General features: G+C 44.3%; 1 protein-coding gene across 1 annotated transcript in view; it reads left to right on the top strand.

Annotated features, from left to right (window-relative positions):
* The first annotated feature begins 924 nt into the window (after positions 1-924).
* The window catches only part of ETFB (electron transfer flavoprotein subunit beta), a 46,648-nt gene continuing 24,951 nt past the window's right edge, over positions 925-22,621 (top strand). Inside the window, exons 1-2 of the mRNA XM_072426079.1 lie at positions 925-1,082; positions 11,949-12,107. Coding sequence (XP_072282180.1) covers positions 1,029-1,082; positions 11,949-12,107 — 213 coding nt within the window. The 5' untranslated portion in view covers positions 925-1,028. The remainder of the gene's footprint in view (positions 1,083-11,948; positions 12,108-22,621) is intronic.

Here is a 22,621-nt window from a genome sequence, read left to right on the forward strand (position 1 = left end):
CCGGCTACATCACAGGAGGCATGTGAGGGCTGGGCCCCAATCTTGCTCTGTGCATGCCTGAAATTAATGGGTTGGACCTGATACCAGGAGATACCCCAAACAGATGGCGGCATGGGAATAGGAAGATGACAGATGTGGGATTTCCTATGATTATGTTTTTTAAAGACTTTTAAACAAAAAAGGTGGTGCATCAAACGGAAATAGAAGTTGGTCAATTTTTAGGGGTAAAGGCTGAAGGATCTACAGTGCCCACCGATGAGGCACCCAAGACAGCAGCCTCTATTGGCTATCCCTTAGCCAATCCCAGCCCATTCCAAAATCTCCATGTCCCGATTTCCCCTCCCCTCCATCCTGTGGTGGATGAAGCCAACATTGGCCCCTGTGCAGAACTGACGTGAATTGACTGCTAAATTGACTTGGGGCCCCCATAGGTAAGGGGCCCAGGTGCAGCAGCACACTTTGCACCACACTATGTCCAAATTATTGCCTCCAAAATGTTCCTACCTCCTGATTTTTTTTTACAGATTTACATATCAATGTATTTAGAATTGTCCACATTTGGGGTCAAATTTGGGATCGAACCCCCAAATGTGATCAAACCCCTATTCTCAAGGATACTGGCTTGCACACAACTACCCAGCTGAGACAATAATAATGAATACCTTTGGTAAAACAAACTTTTTTTGAGTTGGGAAACTCTATCAGCACAGAAAGAATGCCAGAAAGTGTCATTCATTATACAAGGAAACCCTAACCTTAAATGACCTTGCCAGTGCTTTGCCCATTTCAATCATGGCGGCCTCCATCATTATTCGCTCCACCCCCCACGTTGTACCTTACGAAACGTCCGAGTCAGCGATTGGACTGAGAGCCGACCGGCACGCTGCTTGTTATCTAAGTTCAGAGTTGCGATTGGCAGGCAACTGATTGGTTGTCAGGATTGGAAAAGAAGACGATTGGCTGGGAAGCCAAGCAAAGAAGGTGATTGGCTGCTGTTTGAGGTCGGTGTCACACAGGCGGCAGGAAAGATGGCGCTGCGGGCTCTGGTCGGTGTCAAGCGGGTCATAGACTATGCGGTGAAGGTGAGAGCGGGCTGGGGGCCGGTGAGGTGGGGGTGGCGGGGTCTGTGCAGTGGCAGGGCTGCCAGCTGAGGCTGGAATGGATTCGTATTGTTTTATTCCTTCTGCTTCTGAAACTATTTGGGCTCAAGAGGACCTGTCACTAGGATAAATGCACACGTCATGGGTGGATTCACATTTACCCACAAAAGACTGACATCTAGATACTTGGTATTTGCATTAAGAACTGTAAAGTGTACCCCTTCCCCCAAAACTGCAAGTGGATGAGTGTAGAAGGAGCTGGGCCAGCATGGACAGTAATTGCACCCCCCTGGAGGAGGATTGGGCAATGACTTGCATAGAGAGATGGGGGCTGGTTATGGATTTGCCTCCTCTGGAGCATTACAAACCAAGCCTCCCCGTTTTATGCCTTTTGGTTGCTCATGGGCTGAGCTTCTGTGTTTCTGAGATTTGCCTGTCACTGATAGGGCACACCTGGATCACATGACCTATGAACGCCCTGTCAAAATCCATGCCTGTAGCAAAAAACAGCAGAGGTGCCCATGGGATGTGTAGGGATCTAGTGAGGAATGGACAACCAAGGGGACCACTGGACCCCTCATCAGACCAAATGGTGGCCTGGGTTGCCAGTTGGTGGCTGGACAAGAAATACTTCTTTTATGACCAGCTGGAGTTGGGAGGTCCCAAACCAGGGCTTTGAGACCTCCATGGTGCGCAGACCCTTTGATGGTCCTCACTGATGCCCAATAGAGGTTGGAAAATTTATCTTGGCGTCTGAGAATTTACCCTCAGTGTCCATCCCAGCGCAAAAACACCCCTCCGTCTTCCCCTCGTATTTCTGACCCAGAACGACGACCTTAATCCAAACCATGCCCTGGACCAGCCAATCTTTGGCCTTTTAACCCCTAAGGAACCCTTGGGATCCTCTGTGGGCCTTGGTGACCTTCATCTTCATTCCTTAGTAGGACTGTCAGCCTTACAGATGGCTGAAAATGATCAGTGCCATGCCGGCGGTTCTACCTACTGGCATTGGACCTGCAACTAGGCTGCTAATATTAGATGGGGGTCAGCGCTGAGGGAACCCCTAATAATCTGGATTCATAGGAGGTTAGTGGGAGGAATACCCCCCCCCATAGTGGTGGCCGGAATGCCAATGGTTGACTACGAAAAAGATCATTGGAATCATGCTGAAGGTTCCAGCAAGTGGCATTGGACCCACAACTGTAGGAACCATTAGATGGGAGGTCAGCTGGTCACCGTGCTTTACCTATAGGTATTCATTGGAGGTTCGGGGGAGGAATGCTCCTGACATTGGTGATGAGAAAGACAAAAAGCCTTCAGTGTCATGTTGTAGACTCTGCCAAGTGGCAATGATCCTCCAACTGTGTGGGCCCCATTAGATGGGAGGTCAGTCACAGCTCAGGGGACCCCCTGATGATCTAAATTCATTGGATGTTAGTGGAAGGGATGCCCCCTTACAGTGGTAACCAGAATGCCAACTTTAGGTCATTAAAAAGAGCATTGGAGTCATGCCATAAGATCCGCCAGGTGGCATTGGGCCCACAACTGTGTAGATAGGATGAGGTAGGAGATCAATCACAATTCGGGGAACCAAATATGAATTTATTGGTGGTGAGATGGAGGAATATCTGTCCCACAGTAGTGGCTATAAAGTCCACTTTAGATGGCTAACAAGATTATTGGGGTCCTATTGAAGGCTCTGCCAGGTGGAAATAGACCCGCAACTCTGTAGGCACCATTAGATGGGAGGGTTGTTCAGTCAAAACTCGGGGGGAACTCCTCATAATCTGAATTCATTGGTGGTTAGTGGAATGAATGCCCCTCTTACAGTGGTGATCAGAATGCCAACCATGGACCATTAAAATATTTGGAGTATTGCTGTTGGTTCCACCAGGTGATGTTGGGCTCACAGCTTTGTTGGCATCATTAGTTGTAAGGACAGCTTGGGTAATGCCCATATAAATTCATTGGTGGTGAGTGGGCACTGAGCAAGTTTTGAAGGGTTGAAAATACCATATATACTCGAATATAAACCGAGATGTAAAAGAGATCTTTGGGGCTAATGATGGGTGGGATGGCACGGGTAGTGAGACTGGTGCACTCTGCCAGTTGTCGCAGATATCTCTACAGTGGTGGCCACAATGCCAATTTTAAACCACTATAAAGATGGTGTCATGTTGTAGGGTCTGCCAAGTGGCAATGAACCCCCAATTATGTGGCACCATTAGATGGGAGGTCATGTGGGTACCATTAGATGGGAGGTCAGTCAGTCACCACTCAGGGAACCCCTGCTGATATGAATTGATCGGTGCTCAGTAAGAGGAATGCCCCCTGACAGTGGTGGCCACAATGCCAATTTTAGACCATTGGTGTCCATGTTGTAGGGTCTATAGAGTGGACCTTCAGGTGTGTGGGCACCATGAGAGTGGAGGTCAGCCAGTCACAGGGAACCCTTCAAGTATAAATTCTTAAGGGGATAGGGTAGTAATGCCCCCATACTGTGAGTCTGAATGCCATCCTTACAAACTGATGAAAATATTATTGATGATGCTGTGCCACAAGGTCTGTAACGTGCCATTGGACCCCCAACATTACCATATATATATATATATATATATATATATATAAAATGTGTGTAATATCAAGATTTCTTCGTATCGGATTCAATACAGCTATTTTGTATTGAATCCAGTACAAAATTATTTGAATTTCTCGCTGCTCCTCCCTCACGCACCGACACATGCACTAACGTCACCGGGAAACGTCACTGCATTTGCTGGCTGAAGAGGACGCCACCTGAGGATTAGATATTTCAGACAGGATGCCAGGGGACACAATGGAACAAGGTAAGTGGGTTTTTTTAATTGTTTTTAGCTACCCCAAATAGGGCTCGGGGTTACCACTTTTGCATGTTTTTTTTTACCCCGAGCCACATTCGGGGATACCGCCAGGGGGGTTAAGTAATCCTTGAGGAACCTGGGTTAGAAATGGCTTTCCTTGCCTCTTGGTGAAGCACCCACTGTCCCCTGGTAACGGGGCCCCTGACATCCCCAGTATTCTGGCCCTAGATCTGCACTGTCATGTGTCACATGTTTGTGTGGTCACTGGGGGGTTAGATAAAGTTAATGTTTGCCTTTCAGGGTCACTGTGTCCTCCTCCTCTGACTTTGCTTATAATTTCATAAGTCTCTGTGCCCTGTGGTTGACTCCCGGCGCTTATTTGGTGTCCTAGAAGCTGCCAAACACTTTACATGTAAAGTAAGGAACTTTATTTAGAAGTCTCTGCTATGAATATGTATCGAATATGAAATACAAGTTGGGTTTTGTCTCCTCTGCTGGGGACCTTTTCAGCTTACAAAAGAATTGGCAAAATCCCACTTAGCACATTTTCAAAGGACTCCGCGCTTTATTGTTTTCATTTGGAGGGCTGAAAGTAACCCTGATTAAAAATGGCGAATGGGACTTACCTGAAGGTACTTGCCTTTCCTGCTGCCAAATTCCTTGTTCAGTGGAGATCGCACTCTAAGGTATCCATGTCCTGGGTCCCCCTGGTGTTCTGCTGACCACCTCCATATTACAAGACTTGGTAGTGGCATGGAGCTCAGGACCCAGGAAACTGCTGAAAACTCAGAACCATTACTCCGGGACAGAGCTTGGTGATATGAATATTTCGAGGGGTAAATATGCTTTTAGGTTCATGTGCCATACTTGGGTATTGTGCTCAGACAGGGTTATGGGTGAGTGGACAATGGAGCGGCCATCTTTACTAGCACAGCAGAAAGATTCCTGAGCTCATTTATTTATTTATTTTTAGCCCATTAGATTAAAGCTGCGTACACACTTCCAATTTTTATCGTTCAAAATGAACGACGAACGATCGATTGGGCAAAAATCGTTCGTAAAAAAAGTAGCCGACGAACGAGGAAAGTCGTTGGAAATAGATGACCGGACCGGCGGATCGGATTGGACGACGATCGTTGACCATCGTTCGTGTGTACGATTGTTCATTGATTGTCCATGGTCTGAGCATGCGTGATGAACGAACGTTCCTGTGGTGCACGTAACTTCCTGTATCGTTCAAACGATCGCATCTATTGTGTGTACAATATCTACGAACGATCGTGTTGTTATCTCTATGTACAGGATCGGTGCTATATGATCGTTCGCAGGTATCGTGCAGGATCGTTCGTCGTTCGTTTACTAACGATAATAATTGGAAGTGTGTACGTAGCTTTAGTCTCTCTGAGCAATCTCTTATTACAAGAAACCACCACAATGCTTTTCTGAGACCATGTGACATTTTGCCCATTTGAGCAGGAAATCTGATTTTTTTTTAGCTGCAGTTCAGTAATGTTTACAGGCCTTGTAACTCTCTTTGCCTGTCACTGGATAGTAAAAGCAGGGGAGCTTACCTGGTATTCTGCTCTCTCCTCCCATCGGCATTCTTCTTGGGAAGTTGCAGCCCAACTGCCTCATTGTGCTGCTTGTTTTTCTGCCATTTGAGCTGTACTGTACAGGGATTGTAAGTCAGAAGTCTCAGGGAGTCCGAAATCAACCCAAGTTCAGTCTATTGGATTCCATTTATTTCTGGATGGAGTTATGAGTGGTGATGTACCCTATGGTTTTGGACAGTTCTCTGCTCTATTCAACATGAGAAAATGGACTATAAACCAAAGCTGCTTTACTCCCCCTCTGGCTGGAGCTGGCTTGTGCTCTGGGTCTCCGGCTGGTCCCTCCATCAGTGTGACACTTCTTAATGCAGAATTGGCTCCCCTCATGCCATTGAGCCACCTTTTTAGCTACTGTTGGCTGAAATTTCCTCCGCGTCCCTCCATTGTCATTCAGCCTCTTTCTGTGAATGAGCAGAACCTAAAACTAAGGCTGTATGGCAGTGGATAGTAAGGGGTGGATTGGCTGCCAAGGGCAGGTGGGCAATGAATGGAACAAGGAAGGGTAGCACAGTCTGCTGCTACCAGTAGTTCTACATTGTGGAAATGCCATACTGGAGGCAGGAACTATAGAGGCGCGGGTTGGCACTGGTGGCGGGGCCAATGACTGTCGGGTTGGCACTGGTGGCAGGACTGGTGCACACTGCAAGTTGTCCCAGATATCTTCTTTTATATCTCGGCCTATATTCGAGTATATTCAGTATTTTCAACTCCCCAAAATTGCTCACTGTAAACTATAAAACGCCCTGTAGTTTCCCTTGCAGATGATATCCAGACATCAGCGATACCTTTATATGTTTTCTATCAGATCAGAGGAAAGCCACCGATTTGGACCCGCTTAGGCAGCAAATCTGTTACTCCCGCAACTCCCAGGATATAATGGAGTGACTTGCACTGTAAATCACTCGTCTCTCCGGCTTATCTGTTTCCTTCTCTTTGATGGCTTCACGGTTGAAGTGTCTGCCTGTGATGAAGAAGAAGCGTCAGCTGTCAATAGCCGAGGATGATTTGTATGTAAATCACCTGGCTAAGACAGATTCATTGCTTTTTACTCCCTCAATTTCCAGACGAGTTTCTGGAAGGAACAAAATCAACAGATTTTTCCGGCTTTCAATGGAGAAAATCTCTTCCTTCTGGACCCGTTGTAGGAAGTTTGAAGTGAGGCACTTGAACATGAAATGTATTCCTTATTGCCGAACATATTCCCTCTTGATGGCGGCCCGAGCACAGCTGCGCGCCGGGGCCTGGTCCCTTCTTTTTTCGTTTTCAAACAAGATGCTGCTAAAATTATGGATCAAAGACGCAGCTGACAGATCCAGACGGATCACTTTTTGCCGTCAAGATGAAGGCCGGGGTATTGTGAACCTCCTAAATGGAGCCTGATTTATCAAAGACTCAAAAAGCTGGGTGATCCAACAAACCTGGAGTACAAGATCTGGGCCAGGATTGAAAACATTTGCCAAGCTTTTCAACGCAGGGTCCTCTCCAATGTCATCCGCAACCCCTATTTAATGTACAGTGCTACGTAATATGTTGGCGCTATATAAATACTGTTTAATAATAATTGCCCATTCAAAGCAAATGATTTTTAACAAATCTATTCCAGTTTTTTTGGATCCCTCAGGATAGCCTATCCTCTCCAGTCTTGAAGGGTTCATAAATCAGGCCCATGGTGTCTGTCTGGTCAGATGGTTTATATCTGAGAATTGTCTCCTCAGAGGAGTGGACCTTTTCAGGTTAAAGGTGCCTATTGGTGGCCATCTACTCCCCTTTTATTATTACAGTAGACTCTGTACTATCCGGCTTAATGTGGCGGAAGGGTAGGCCGCATAACAAAAAAGTTTGAAAAGTCTGAAGTTCCATTATTAAAATACAGTACTCTGGTACATCTGGCACAGTTCCGGGAAGCAGGGAATTCTCAACGTGCTCCATGCAGGAGGACCGCAGGAGACATCTGCCTGCACCGCCCTGGCATTTGTTTTTTTTTTTTTTTTTTCCCGTCCTCCGTACAAGGCTGGATAGTTGCGAGCCGGATAGGCACGGGAGCTTACTCTATTATTAATAAACAGGATTTATATAGCGCCAACATATTATGCAGCACTGTACATTGAGTTGCAAATGACATACGAATACAGACAGTGACACGGGAGGAGAGGACCCTGCTTCGAAGAGCTTACAGTCTAAGAGGTGGGGGAATTAACACACAATAGGACCCCTTCCTCAAATCCATGGTGCTCCTAGTGCAGGAAGCCACCCCGAGCCAGCTGTATTGATGGTTACCTTGGCTGATGACATTGCTGCTTGCTATGTGACAGTGCTGTGGAATCATCAGGTCCAAGCAGCGGGAGGTTTCATGCCCCCTGTACCCAATAGTGCAGCTCCATTAGAGCAATGGTAGGGGTAGGTAGGCACTATGGTATTCTCCCCCCTCAGGAAAACCTAGGCGTGTGGTGGCCCCTCTGCTGTTACCCAACTTTTCAGTATGTCGCCTCTGTAGAGGTGTAAGAGCTGGCGGGGACCCAAAGAATATCTCGCTCGGATCATTGATCTTGAACTTCAATTTTTTATTATAGCACTGTTGGCCGTAATGTCAACTTAAAGTACGCCCTTCCCATCCAGTCTGCAAAGAGGACCTGTCTAATGTCTTTCAAGCAGATTGCTTGGTCAGGTGCTTGTGAAATCTGCAAGGCAAACACATTTTGTGCCTAGTTCACTGCACCATATTTATAGATCTATGGCGTCTCCTTGCACTAAAACCTTTTTTAAAGATCTCTGCAAATGCAGCTGCTGTCTATATGACATTTGCAGCAGTTTCTCAAGATCTGAATAATATTGAAGAGTTAATTAACAGAAGACAGAGGCTGATTTTTAATACCTTGCGACCTTTGTAATCTGCAAACATTTTTCTTGTCTTTGTGTGGCGCCATCTGCTGTTCACCAAAAGCTTTTCACACAACTTACTGTACCGTGGCAGTGTCTAAAAACACCAAAACACCAGTATAATGTTAGACCGTCCATTTCATTTATTGCTAATCAACTGCAGCAGGAAAATGCATGAATCCGCACCACACTGCGTATTGTTTTCCAGTATTTTTTTTTTTTGCTTCTCAGACATGTCATTCTGCTTTTTGTCCAGCAAGGGGAGCTATGGTTGCTTAGATATAAAATATTAGTAAAAAAAAAAAAATGATCCTCCCTATCTCTGCTCATTGCACAAATGAGATTTGACTTACATATTCCTTATCTGGTTGTGCAGTTATCAGGGGAGATTGTGAAAAGTATGATAATAAAGGTGTTCTCCTTTCCTGTCTAAATGGTCCAGTGCGGCATGGCACTGCAGTGGCAGGGTTGGTGGAGGAGGAAGGGGGGGGGGGGGATAGGCTTACTGCTTGGCATCTGTTCAACACACACAACTAGCGTGTCCTTCAGATGCACTTCAGTGTCCAGACTGAATGAATGCCTAACCTCTGCTGGAGGTAGGAGGCAGAGAAGCGTGGCCCAAGTCCTCTAATCACATTGCAGCCTGTCCGGGAGGAAAGATGTCATATTAACCCATTCTCTGCTGCTTTCTGTCTAATAGTCTGCAGCCAATGGTAAAAGGATATTGCCTTGAAATTTGCCAGTCTTATTTGCCAGCATTGTGCTGTTTTCTTTATTAAAGGGGCTTGCTAAATGTGCCCCCTGCATCATTGATCATATGAAAAAAGCCCCTCATCCTGCTTACACCCCTGGCTGTTCCTGGATTGCAAAATCTCCAAGATCTCCAGTGCTCCAGCAGGCCGAATCCCTGACCCAATCTACCCCATCCCTGACCCCTATGTCACTACAGAGAAGGGCAACTAAACTAATAAAAGGAATGGAGGAGCTCAGCTATGAGGAGAGATTAGCTGAACTGAATCTATTCTCCCTTGAGAAGAGATGTATAAGGGGGGATATGATCACCCTGTGTAAATATATAAATGGTCCATATAGAGAACTCTCTTCCCAATTATTCACTTTGAGATCATTACAAAGCACAAGGGGGCGCTCTTTGCGTCTGGAGGAAAAGAAGTTTAAGCTCCGGATAAGGAAGGGATTCTTCACTGTAAGGTCTGTGATAATGTGGAATCGGCTCCCTCAGGAAGTAGTTTCAGCCACTTCTATAGATTGCTTTAAGAAAAAGCTGGATGATTTCTAGGAGCGCAGAATATAACTGGGGATTAAAGATTTAAAGTAAAGATAACAGAGACAGCTGATCCAGGGAACATCCGATTGCCTCATGGAATCGGGAAGGAATTGTTTTCCCCTGTTGGATCAAACTGTACCAGACGTTTTTTACTTTGCTCTGAATCAACTATGTCCATAGAGTTTTATATCTGGGATATGATTATTTGCCTTGGTGGTGAACTTGGTGGATTTATGTTTTTTTTTTTTTTTTTTTTTTTTTTTTTTCCAACCTAACCTACTATGTGTAACTACTGTATCCTGATAGTGGTTTCTCTCACTGGCCCCTATAACTGCAGCAGGGGCCCAGGAATCGAATGCTCCTGGAACTGCCAGATTCAGAAAATTCTTGTTACAGTGGGTGCTCAGTGTTCTCCCCGGCTTCACCGCTTTTCAGTAACCACCCGGCTGTTCACCGGTGATTACTGAGAAATTGGACATAATACAGGGCTGTGGTGGGAAGAAATTATAGACAGATAGCAGCTCCTGTATTATGATCAAACTCTTCAGTAACCACCCAAAAACAGCCGGGTGGTTACTGATATGTGCTGGGTGGGGCGCCCAACTAAAAAACCTCGGTGAGAACCCTGCAGGGGGAACTGAGCACTTGAGGAATAATACAAAGATGATGGAAAAATGGGAGTATAAGTGGGTGGTAGAAAGCTGGCAGCATTCTAGGGCTAACTGGATCTGACGGCAACAACTGGCAAATATAAATTTGTCATGTGTTCTCCCGAACAGTTCTGGACCACCCACCCACTGCTTCTTCCCATCCAGCTTAAAAATTTTTGGGGGAGAACATTGGGTGGTGATTGGAAGTTGGAGAGTTAAGTATTATTTATCTTCTTTTAGAGCACGGGCAATTGGCACTTTAATTTTTTTTTGGCTTTACTGACCTTCTATTACCTGTTCTGCACTGTAGGAACTGGGTGGTTATTATTATTATTATTATTATTATTATTACTAATAAACAGGATTTTTAGAGCGGGATTTGGAAAAGGTGGGGAGGAGAACACCAATAGGAGAAAATATAATGTCCAAGTGAACTTTGTTCAGACTCCTATGTTCTATAAATACAACACGTTTCAGTGGTTGGATGGGCCCTTCATCGGGGTTCAGTACTGCTAATAAAATGTGTGTACTGGACTGGTAAAATCGAGTTGGGATTCTGAAGGGTGATTACCAGCTTCTGGAGCAATCAGCCTAAAGCCGAACTAAAGTTTCCACAATCAGTCAGATTCATTATTTCATAAAGTGACAGGCAATGTCCACCCTGCAATACTCCCTCATACCTACCTGATTGCTCCGGGTTTCTGGCAAAAGGCGGAGCTGGGCACATTGCCAGGATACCCAGAATTCCTCTCTGCTGCACCTGTGCTTGAGTTAATTCACCCTGGCCCAGCCTATCAAGAAGACCAAAGATCATCTATCAGAAAAGAAAGCGCCAACCTGCGAGGGAATGGGGACGTTAGTAATGGAGGTTTAGTTTCACTTTTAGCATGTGTGTTTGTATGAAAGTTGCCATTTTGGAAGAGTTGAACCTCCAGTGTGGATAAAAATGAGCAGCCCAGAGGTGACAATACCAAATCTTCTGAGATTAATAGAGGCAGCAGTGCCTTAGATTTTGCAGATATACAGCTCTGCTTTAGAACTCTCACATTCCAGGGTCAGGGTACTTCTTAGGCTGGCTTAACAATTCTAAGTGTTCCCTATGACATAGCAAATGTTCACTTTTTAATAAATCTAAATCCAAAATGCAGACTAAAAACCATACAGACTGCTCTGACAATTCTGAATTTTGTGCACAATAATTCCTATCATCCCATGAGTGATGGGGGTGTCACAGACCCGCCTCCGCCATCACTATATTACTCTGGTATGTATCATTGAGGACCATCTACTTCTGTACAATATCTGGGGGGAGTCCCTGAGTCGGCTGTTCATAGTATATATGTTAAAATGTAATAAAAATGTTTTTTCCCATTTTTGAAAAGTGGGGTAATTGGGAGGCTACATGCACAATATAAGTGTGGCAGATAAACTGTGTTTGTTTTACCGTTAGTTAATAAAAAAAAATCAGAGCATTGTACAGTTTCTTTATCTGCTCGTGCAGTATCTACAGCATGCCGAATAAATGGGCCCAGGGTGCTGACCGCATATAAGATACAGGGATCAAGTTTTTATCTGTGTGCTTGCAGGTCCGCGTGAAGCCGGATAAGACCGGTGTGGTGACCGATGGGGTGAAACACTCGATGAATCCCTTCTGTGAGATTGCCGTAGAAGAAGCCGTCAGATTAAAGGAGAAGAAGATAGTCAGCGAAATTATCGCCGTCAGCTGCGGCCCGCAGCAATGCCAGGTAGGAAGTCTGGTACCAGCCGGGGCCCCTGGGAATATGTCTGCTGCTGATCTGAGACGGCTCTGTCTTCCAGCAGTATCTGTATACATTCCGCTCGGTGCCTGCGTGCTGTTTTTAGCTGCAGTACCCAGCGGGCCTGCAGCTTTCTCGTTTTGTGGGCCTTTGGTGAAATATGTTTGGTTTTTGTGCAATGCAAAACACATTTCAGTATAAGCCAAGTATGTTTGTACATCTTATATAGGAAGGCTGATCGCTTTCTCTTTATTTTTATTATAAATGTTTAACCTATTTGGTGCTGGTTTGGGAGATAAATACAGCAGATGCTATAGCTCACAAACAATTTTAAAGGCAGGGGCCACAAATGAGTTTGAGAAAGGATTCCTATCCTCTAGAACAGCCTCTTTGACATGGGGAACCCTTGAAAAAACTTCAAGGTCCTCAGGTCCTGCTATAATTACTATATCCACAGCTCACAGTACATTAGTGTGGTGGTCAGTGGGATGAATTCCTCTTACATTGCTTGCCGTTTGGAAGGCAGTCACCCTTACAGATAGCAAAAAAGATCATTAGTGTCACCCAAACTCACCTGAGAGGGGAAAACTACTCAAAGAACCCCTAGCAACCCCATGAAGGAACCAGGGTAATGAACCCTGCTCCAGGCTCTGGCATAGCTACAGATCTATGGTCCCCATTGAACATTTTTGGCAAAGACTCCCATCGCTTCCCATGGGAGTTTGATGATGCTCCTCATTGGTAAGTCTGCAGAGGAGATGATGGATCTATACAGAAAACTATCGGGTATACAAGCCAATGACTGGAGACAAGGTGAGGTCCAAGTAGGCCTACTCTACCACTGCCAGGCTTTGCCTTGTCTTGGAAATTAAGCCTGGCAGTTGTAAAGTAGAGACAGAGACTTCTATCTGGGGGAACGTGAGGAATTCCGGTGACATAGAAGTTGTATTTTCAATTAGAAAGTCGTCACAAGTCAAGCAGCCGGGCCCTTATAGGCTTTTTGGAGCAGTAGGCCTGGTTGCAACCGAGCGCCCTCGAAAAGGAGTATAGCTTTTTAAGGCAAATATAAATATATAGGTATGCAGTTAAACATGCAAAGCTAAACAGCTCAACTGAGCTAAAAGATTCTACATGAAACGGTGAATAATACCTTAAGTAAAAGTACTAAAACGCTGGAAAGTGTTCTTTTTTCTGACGCGTTTTGCTGTATGGCTTCCTCAGGGGAGGGTAGAGACTTTAATTCCAGAGTATCCGTGTGATAGGAATCTTGAGCCTTAAAGGGATATCTGGAAAAAGAGTGGGCTTAGAGGAAAAGGCTCCAAGATGCGTATGTTGGTCATAGATGTTTAAGGATTCAAATTCGAAAGTAACCTTGTTCACTGGACAGTCGTAGATATGAATACATTATCTGCAGAGGAAATCCAAGAGATGAGAGGTAGCAAGGTTTGTGTGTAGACTGCCCAGCTGCCTCCGTACATTTTAATTATCAAGAAGTAGTATAAAGCAGCGCAGTTAAGATTGGTTTTGCTCATCATCCCTCCCATTCCTTTCCCTTTTCCTCGACCAGCCCTGCTCCATTGGCCTTCCAAACAGCGCAGGGACAGTCCGGACACTTGAACGGTTAATCTAATTGCTGCAGGACAGATAAACGGTAATGTGATGTTCCGTCAGCATCATTACAAGGTGATAGCAGGAACGAGGCCCCATAGAGTAGACATCATTCCATTCTGCCATCTATTTGATGGAACACAATGCATCTTCTATGGACGATTTAGATATAAAGTTATTTTCTGTGCTACAGATATTCGGAGGTAAGTGTCATTACCCAGGCACGGCTCCATTGCCCATTGTCGTGGTTTGAGTACAGAAAAGCGCCTGGTCTCATTTTTATCTACGCCGCGCCTTTTATAGATTTAAAGATGTGTAATTCTTACATATATTTTATTGTTATTAGTCGTACGATGACTTACAGCTCTCAAGTCATTTCTGCTGCATTGCGCAGAAATAGACCAAATTGCCATCTTTTAAATCATCGTCATTTTTAACCATGTTTTAGGCTTAAACCGCACAAATACTTTTTAACAGCAATTAGCCACAGGCATGGCAGCCAGTCAGTATCCATCATTTACCAACGGCAGCAAATGGATAATAAATACCCTGGGACATCCTGGTAGGGATGAATGCGATTTTTGCAATTGCATGTCATATTACGCTATGAGACCAGTCCTGTCCGGTGACCTTCCACAGTGAGCTGTTCGGGTCAGAACAATGACATATGCGTAACTGCATATTCAAAGCTGAACTACGGAATCCAGCTCTTTGCATTGCCGGTGTTCTGAGTAGCCATTCATTCTTAATGGTACCCCAAGCACAAGCTTCAACTGCATAGCCGTATGGTGCACAGGTAAAATAAATTCAGCAGGCGCTACATTTGTGTGTCATGTGATGCATGGGGCAGCCCGCACAAATGACAAAATAAAAAAACGCCACTTTTACATCTGCAGAACCCTCAGTCGCTCCACAGCTGTCTTCCATTTGCTCCACCGCCGTTTTGGATTATTTATTCAGCCCGACAAAGAGAAACCGCGGAGGCCGCCATCTTCTTCCTTCGTCTTCCAGCTTCTGCTTATGTTATCTGATAATGAACTGCACAGTCGTAAAATCGGGTGACGTTTCCTCCTGTAATTGTAAAAAAAAAAAAAAAATATTCATATTCTGATCTTGCTACGCATGTAGAGAAGCTCTTTCTGTGCATGCTCAAGATTGGGCATGTGCAAAAGGAGCAGTCCGCAGCCTCCGGGGATATGTGAGGAATGAACCCCAAGAGTTGCTCCGGGTTTCCATCTAATCTTTATTGTTGCGGCAGTAAAGACAGAAGAGGAGGGACAAACCCAGCACCCCTGTAGATGTAGCATCACTACTTCCCACCACTGCATACCTCCCCTCCTATTGTGTGTTACTTCCCCCACCTCCTAGATTGTAAGCTCTTCGGGGCAGGGTCCTCTCATTCTCCTGTGTCACTGTCTGTATTCGTCTGTCATTTGCAACACCTATTTAATGTACAGCGCTGTGTAATATATGTGTGTGTGGCGCTATATAAATCCTGTTTATTAATAATAATATACGGCCAATTTTCTCCGAAGAGGACTGACCGCAGCAGAACCCTTGACTATGCAGCGCATGACTATAAGTCCTCTTCAAGCTCTATGCAAACCTCAAGGAAATGAAATTTTAGGAGGGAAATGGAGATGCATGCAGAAAGCTGATGATTTACTTATTTTTTACCTGTGTTTTTTTAAATTCACATCTGGCCTCTGATCGATGTGGGTGATTTTTAATAACGTTGTTACAAATTGGATTGCGTGTTCTATTAATTTTTTAACAAAAAGCTTTCTTTTTTTGTTTTTTTTCCTTCAAGAAAAAGCAATTCCCTGGCACAGTAGTCTCATTGATTTATTTCCCAGGAACAGGTTGCTTTAATATTTGATAACTTCTTCCTTTAGCACTCGTCCGCTCTCCTTCTACCACCCCCTTCTCTCCAAGTGAATCTCGCACTTCAGCCACATAGAGCTTGTTATTGATAAATTGCCATTAGTGCAAATAACGCATCTTGCTTTTCAGGTTCTGAAAACCTAAACAGGGTGTTAGAGCTGCGATGGGAGAGTCGGGTAAACATCCAGATATAATTCCACCGCCGTAAAGCATTAACGACATTAAATGCATCTAATGAGGCTCCCGGCTCTCCCGGGGACAAGGGATGGTACTTTGTGGTTGCGCTTGTGGCCAGTGACATCACCAGGACTCCAAAGCAGGCGGCCATGTTTTGTGTTTTTTTTTTTTTTTTTTTTTTTTTTTTTTTTTTTTTTTTTTTCTCTCTAATGGATCAAGACAACCTACCAACATCTCTGCCTTATAAATATATAAACCGCTGTCAGCCATTGGCCTTTATCTTCTCTGTTGTAGCTGCTTGAATGTGGAAATTGTTAGAAATTTGCATTCAGTACGGCTGTCCTCAATTAAAGTAAGTTTAAAGAACAAAACCCCAAGTTACTCACCTGTCCCTGTTCCCTCGCAACGCTTCACCCTCTTCTGTCTTCACTTCCTGTTTGCAATCTTTAGCTAGCTTGAATGGCTGGGCTGGGATGACGGAACTGATTCACATTTGCAGCTCAACCTCTTGCCAGAAACCTGCAGAGATCAGGCAGGTAGGAGGGATTTTTGCAGAAAGGACATCGTCTGGTCCCTTTCTGCAATAATGATCCTCCTGATCCTGGATTCTTAAGTCCGTAGTCATGTGACCATCCTCTTCCTCAGTTATGTATGGGTCTGTATGTTCTGGGTTCATTTGTGTAGTTTTAGCCTCATTTACGGGACTACAGGCACACGTCCTGTATCTCCAATCAGGAGTCCCAGTATGGACCACACAAGCAGTGATGACAGGACAGGAAGACAGCTTGCAGGATCATAAGTTATTTCCTACGAAAGAAGCAAACCACCCAAAAACAATGCTATATATAAAATTATTAAACAGGATTTATATAGCGCCAACATATTACACAGCTCTGTACATTAAATAGGGGTTGCAAATGACAGACAGTGACACAGGAGGAGGAGGGGACCTGCCCTGAAGAGCTTACAATCTAGGAGGTGGGTTGAAGTAGCACACAATAGGAGCGGGGATATGGAATAGTGGGGTTTAAGAGACAGAATATGACAGGTAGGCAAGTTTGAAAAGATGGGTTTTGAGTGATCTTTTAAAGGATGAGAAAGTATGAGCAAGCCGACTATAACAAGTACAACCATTCCAGAGAGTCGGGCAGCTCTAGAAAAGTCTTGCAGTCAATGCATGTGACGAGGTTATGAGAGAGGAAATCAGTGGTAACCCTGAGTGTGACTCGGGGTAGAAAAGAGTTGTTGAAAGCGGTAACCCCGAGACACACTCGGGGTAGGTAAACCTATGGGAAAGATAGTAAATTCAGCCTTACCTGATCCACTGGCATCCCGCTTTGTCCATCGCCACAATCTTCTTTCTTCCTGCGGCATCTTCTGCACACGATAAGTCACCGGGGAGTTTTTTTTTTTTTTTAATTTTAAAAATTATAAAAACAAATGTATGTATGTGTGTGTATATATATATATATATATATATATATATATATATATATATATATATATATATATATAAAATTATTTTTACACGAATTTTCATGAAAAACAATGTACCGCTTTTAGACGTATAAAACTGGAAAGAAATGAACTGCTAGGGCGGTTAAGAGGTCATTGTAGTGAAGAGAGCGGCTAGGGGGTTATTTTTCTATCGGGTCAGAAATGTAAGTGGGACAAGAACTGTGGAGAGATTTGAAGGCAAAGCACAGGAGCTGGAATTTTGATTCTAATGTGAAATGGAAGGCAAAAAAGAGAACTACAAAGAGCTGCAGCAGAATTGGAATGGTAGGAAAGCTGTGTATGGGTGTATGGGGTAGGTAGATGGGAAGGATGAGTCTGGCTGCAGCACTCATAACAGATTGTAGAGGAGAGAGTCGGGTTAGTGGAATACCAGAGGTTACAGTAGTCCAGACGAGAGATGAGAGCATGTACAAGGCGTATAGTGGTCTCTGGTGACAGGTAGGGGCCTATTTTGGAGATGTTGCGTAGGTGAACATAAGTAAGTTACATAAATAACAAAATATATATATATATATATATATATATATATATATATATAAGCATTAGGGGGTCTTCTGATCCTGGCTTTGGGATGGGAATGACACCACAGTCTTTCGAGGAGGATTTCTGTGCATTTCAGAGCAGTTGCGACCAGATGGCCTTGGATTGGAATGTATTTATGCAAGATTATACCTGCTCTGTGCACCATGGAAGTATTTTTCCAGAGAGGACACTGATGCTGTTGTAACAATATAAAAGGGTGGGGGGTTAGGTAAGGTACCAATAATCCTACACTTGAATTAGCCTGTTTTAATCAAAGGATAAAACTGACGTTGAGTTTTCTGATCATATTACACTAAGCAGTCCTGCAGTTTTCCTATTAAGCCAGTAGGGGGTGATTTTTCTTCTTGGGCCCTATATAGGAAAAACCAGACATACTATGGTGGACCCTGCTGACTGAGGACTGCAGAACCACTACAGCTGATAAAGGATCGTCGTTGGCTGATCCAAATGGTGAGATTTTTTGATTAGGAGTTCTTATATCTTTGAAAGGGAAAAACAAAAATGCCAAAATGATTATAGTTCCCCTTAAATAGAAACCTGTAAAAAAAAAAAAAAAAAAAAAAGATATCTTAGCTAAAAAAATGCTAAGTGCCTGGCAGTCTTTGGCTTCAGCACACTTTGCAGCACTGGGGTCCCAGGTTCAAATCTCAGCCAGAACATTATCCGCAAGGAGTTTGCATGGGTTCCTCCCACATCCCAAAAAACATGCAACTCTGTGAATTGGCCTTGACTATGCTAAGGACTTGTGACTTTGACATTAGATTGTGAGCCTCTTTGAGAGATAGTTGGTGACATGATCATGGACTTTGCTTGTGTTTAATTGGCACAGACATATTACAATTTATAATACCATCTTTTAGGTTGGCAAGGCCTGGCTGAAATTCTGCAAAACGTGAAGTACTAAAGTTGCTTCTTTTATTCTTTCTTCTCTGACACCTCATTTGTCTCTTTCTGCTCTGAGCTGAAACTCGCTAACAGGGTCTCTTTATTGAAGCAAACACATCAGATGCAATAACCAAAGATGTTGATTTAGAAGATGACACTTATGTGTGACATTCACGATCGGTGTTGTCAGATCTTGCAACCTCAAGAGTGAGGCTTGTTGACATGGTGCCGGGTGATTTGCGCCCCCTCCCACCCACCCACTGTGCGCTGTTTATTCGGGGAGGGTAATTAAGATGCATCACTTCCAGCCACGCTCTTTACAGAATGTAGTGGATAATCTACTAGGGAAGAAAACGCTGCTGCAGTGTAAAAACAGATGGGTTCATTCAGTGCATCTGATTGTCCTGCTCTTGTTTGCAAGCCGAACTCCATTAATCTTCCCTCGCCTTGGCAAAGGCTTGGAAACAAGATCCAGAGGAGCTGATACATAGGCAAATGATCTAACAAGAATGAAAACCCTGTTTTGTATTCCGTAGCTTAGCCTGGCCGAAATTTTCACTAGGGAGGTCAGCTGTGTTAATAGATGCTCTTCCTTTTAAAGTGGACCTATCCTTAAATATCACGTCGCAGACACCTAACGTCATCAGGACCTTTTTTGCTTTAGATATTTTTTACCTTTCACAAAGGCAAATGCTCCTTTGAGCTCCCTTGTATCACACCCTAAGCCAGAATGTCTATGATTTGTCCAACCCTATGGTGGTTGAAAAAAAAAAATGAAGACAATTCTATTATTAATGATTAAAAGGTGCCTTGGGGATACCTCGGGGGAGGAGCCAAGGTTCCCTGCATAGTAATAGGACTTTAGGCTTCCCAGCATCATTCATACTGAAAGACTAAGGACCCCTTGTGGTGAAATAAGATAACTGCAGAGAGGAAGTATTGCAGCCTGAGCCATTTTTTAAATTTTGTTCAAATTAAAGCATGACCCATCCCTTTCATTTTCACGTTGAGGCGCCGTATTATTTTTCTACGTCCAAAATTCCTTTTGTGAGGTTGTAAGTCTGTAGCTAATTGGCTGCATCCTTTTTGTACAAAATGTTTGTCAGGTGCGGTTTAAACCTTCAACGTAGAAAGCTTTAGCCCAACGCGGCTCACGTGAAACCTGTTAACGTGGGATTTGTGTGAATCTGAACCTGGGTACCGCAGGGCAGACACCATGATAACTGTGCGAATTGCGTGATTAATATGTACAGCGGCGGTGTGTAATGCATCTACCGCCCGTGTGTTCATTTTCCAACCGTGAGCTCCTCCAGCCCCGGGTGTCTGCGTTCTCTGAGTGATCCTCAAACAGATCCATCAATAATGCCAATTACGGCCCCATTCCACCACCAGGGAACCTCTAAAGTCTTTTGCTGTAACGAGAAACGACATCGCTCCCCTCAGTCTCCGGCCCCCTCCGTTCTTTCTCCTTCCTTTAACCGAGGCTTCTGGGACCAAGTATTTTTCAGCCAACGTGACAGCTAGGTTCATTTTTAAACCCTAGGTAGCGAAACAGGCCCCGGAGCATGTTTAAAAGAACATTATGGTAGAGGCGAGATTAAATTAGCTTATGCTTCGGAGTCCTGCACGGCTGGAAGGCCCAAGTTTTTTTTTTTTTAATTTTATTTTTGCTTGGGCTCAAAAGGCTTAGCAGTCTAAAAAAAAAAAAAAAAAAAAAAAAAAAAAAAAAAAATGGTGGTTGAGCAGCCATTTATCAGTGGGGCTCTCCACTCGTTCCGTCATTGTCGAAGCTCTACGACGAGGCCAATTACAGAAGAAATTAGCAGTTTAGCGTCGTCTTCCTTTTTTTCTTCTTTCCTTTTAAAGCGAGTGTTGCGCAGATAACGCATTAAAGGACAGAGTTCACAAGACGATAGAATCTCTTAATATCTCTCCCAGAGCCCCCGTGCAGAATTCGTAATGAGGAGACGTCCTTCTGCCAAATATCCGACTATAAAAAGGAGGCCGCTGAACTGAGGCTGAACCCTGATTTGCATATCAAATTTGAAAAAAGGGGCATGGTGAGTAAAGGTGCCTGAAGAGAGGAGAGAAAGTATATCAAATAATTTATCCGTGGCATGATCAAAGGGCAGCTTGTAAATGCTCGCACGTTATAAGGTTATAGGCGTTTTTTATTCAGCTTTTTAGGTATACCTGGTGCTACTCTTAACCTTGACAAGTAATCGCCAATACTTACCCACCTAATGCAGTATTCTCCCTTTTTAGCGGGTGCACCACCCGGCACTTTTCAGTAACCATCCGGCTGTTTCTGGGTGGTTACTGAAGAGTTGGGTCATAACCCAGGGGCCACCAACCACCCCCACAGCTTCTTCCCGCCCAGTTTTAAAAAGTTTCTGGTTCGAACACTGCTACTGTTTTTTGTTTATATGTCCATGTAATAGTCAACTTCACCAAATGGTAGGGAGAACTGAAATTGATGACCATTCATGCTCAACATGATCACCACTGGTTCAGCTACATACCAACCAACATGGAAATACCACTAAAGCCAGCATGGTGCCCACTCAGGCATCCCCATGTAGCAATGTAATGGCAATCAATATCAGATCGATGGTTACTACATTCTACTTGTGTCCTATTGCATTGGGAACCATTTGGTGAACATTTGCTTTTGGAGAGATTTCATTTGTCCATGTAGCTTGGATCAACCTTTAAAATGGGGGAACCATTGCAATAAGGTTTAGGTCTTCTAAATCTCACAGTATTTTAGCATGGTGGTCATGAGGAACAACGCCACTTGGAAAGGGGGAAAGAATGCCACCCTTACAGAGAGATGAAAACATCACTGGTGTCGCACTGAGAGGAACAAATTGCTCAAGTATTTCATAGCAACCTCTGGGGGATTCCAAGGGAGAAACCCTGCTTTACACTATAGCTCACCATAGTGGTTGGTATTGACCCCCTGGCTCAATTTGAACTATACAGTGGGTTGTAAAGACTAGCTGGGCAGTTAGTTAATGTCTGGTGATCAATAAATATCCAGGTCCATACCAAGGTCCATTGGTGATCACCTAATCTTTTGAGACCTCTGTAGACCTCTACATGAGTCCCCAACTGGACGGCGTTGCCAATGGTTGGATAGTCAGCTGCCAATGGGAGCTTCCTCAGGTTGTGTCAATGGCAAGTTCACTTGCCTCCTTTACCAGCATACTTTGCATGGAATGTATGTGTCCCCTTTCCCTACTTTTTGATATCTGAAATCTAACCTTTGTTGCAGCTTTCTGACCCATAACTCAAATTCCCAAATATCAATGTTCCTGGTTCTCTTTGTGAACTTCAATAGCTGTAATGGCAATGACCAGGTAATGTAGTCTGAATCGGAAGAACAGCCCAGGGTGACAACTATTTTTTGTGGATAATGTGGGTGTTGTCTGTGTGTTTTTTTTTTTTTTTTATTAACCACCCAAACCAGCCGAGGTGGTCATTAAAAAGTGCTGGGTGGTGCGCCCGGCTAAAAGTAGCTGGGGAGAACACCGGACTGGGAAAATGAATGCACCCACCACATCTAAGGACTGGTAAGCTGTAACAGAATACATTTTGTCCTCAACAAAGAAAGATCATTCGTCCCGTCCCCTTTAGCAGTCTGGATTACGTTCTGCTTTAAAGCCAGACAAAACCTGAGGCTTACGCACATCCTAAGCTATAGACGTCGGCTTGGCAAGTGTTAAACCATTATGCCGCTTTCGGCCTTCTCGGTAATAGAAGTTATAAATCCTCCCACTCGTTTCGGAGGCTTTGTGTTCCCAGCTGCACTGGTGACCCTCGCCTCCACCAGACCCCCCCAACCCTCCACACCAGGCCAGAGGATGAAACGCCTGCCCAGGCGC

The sequence above is a fragment of the Pyxicephalus adspersus genome, chromosome 11, assembly GCF_032062135.1.
Source record: "Pyxicephalus adspersus chromosome 11, UCB_Pads_2.0, whole genome shotgun sequence".
NCBI lineage: Eukaryota > Metazoa > Chordata > Amphibia > Anura > Pyxicephalidae > Pyxicephalus > Pyxicephalus adspersus.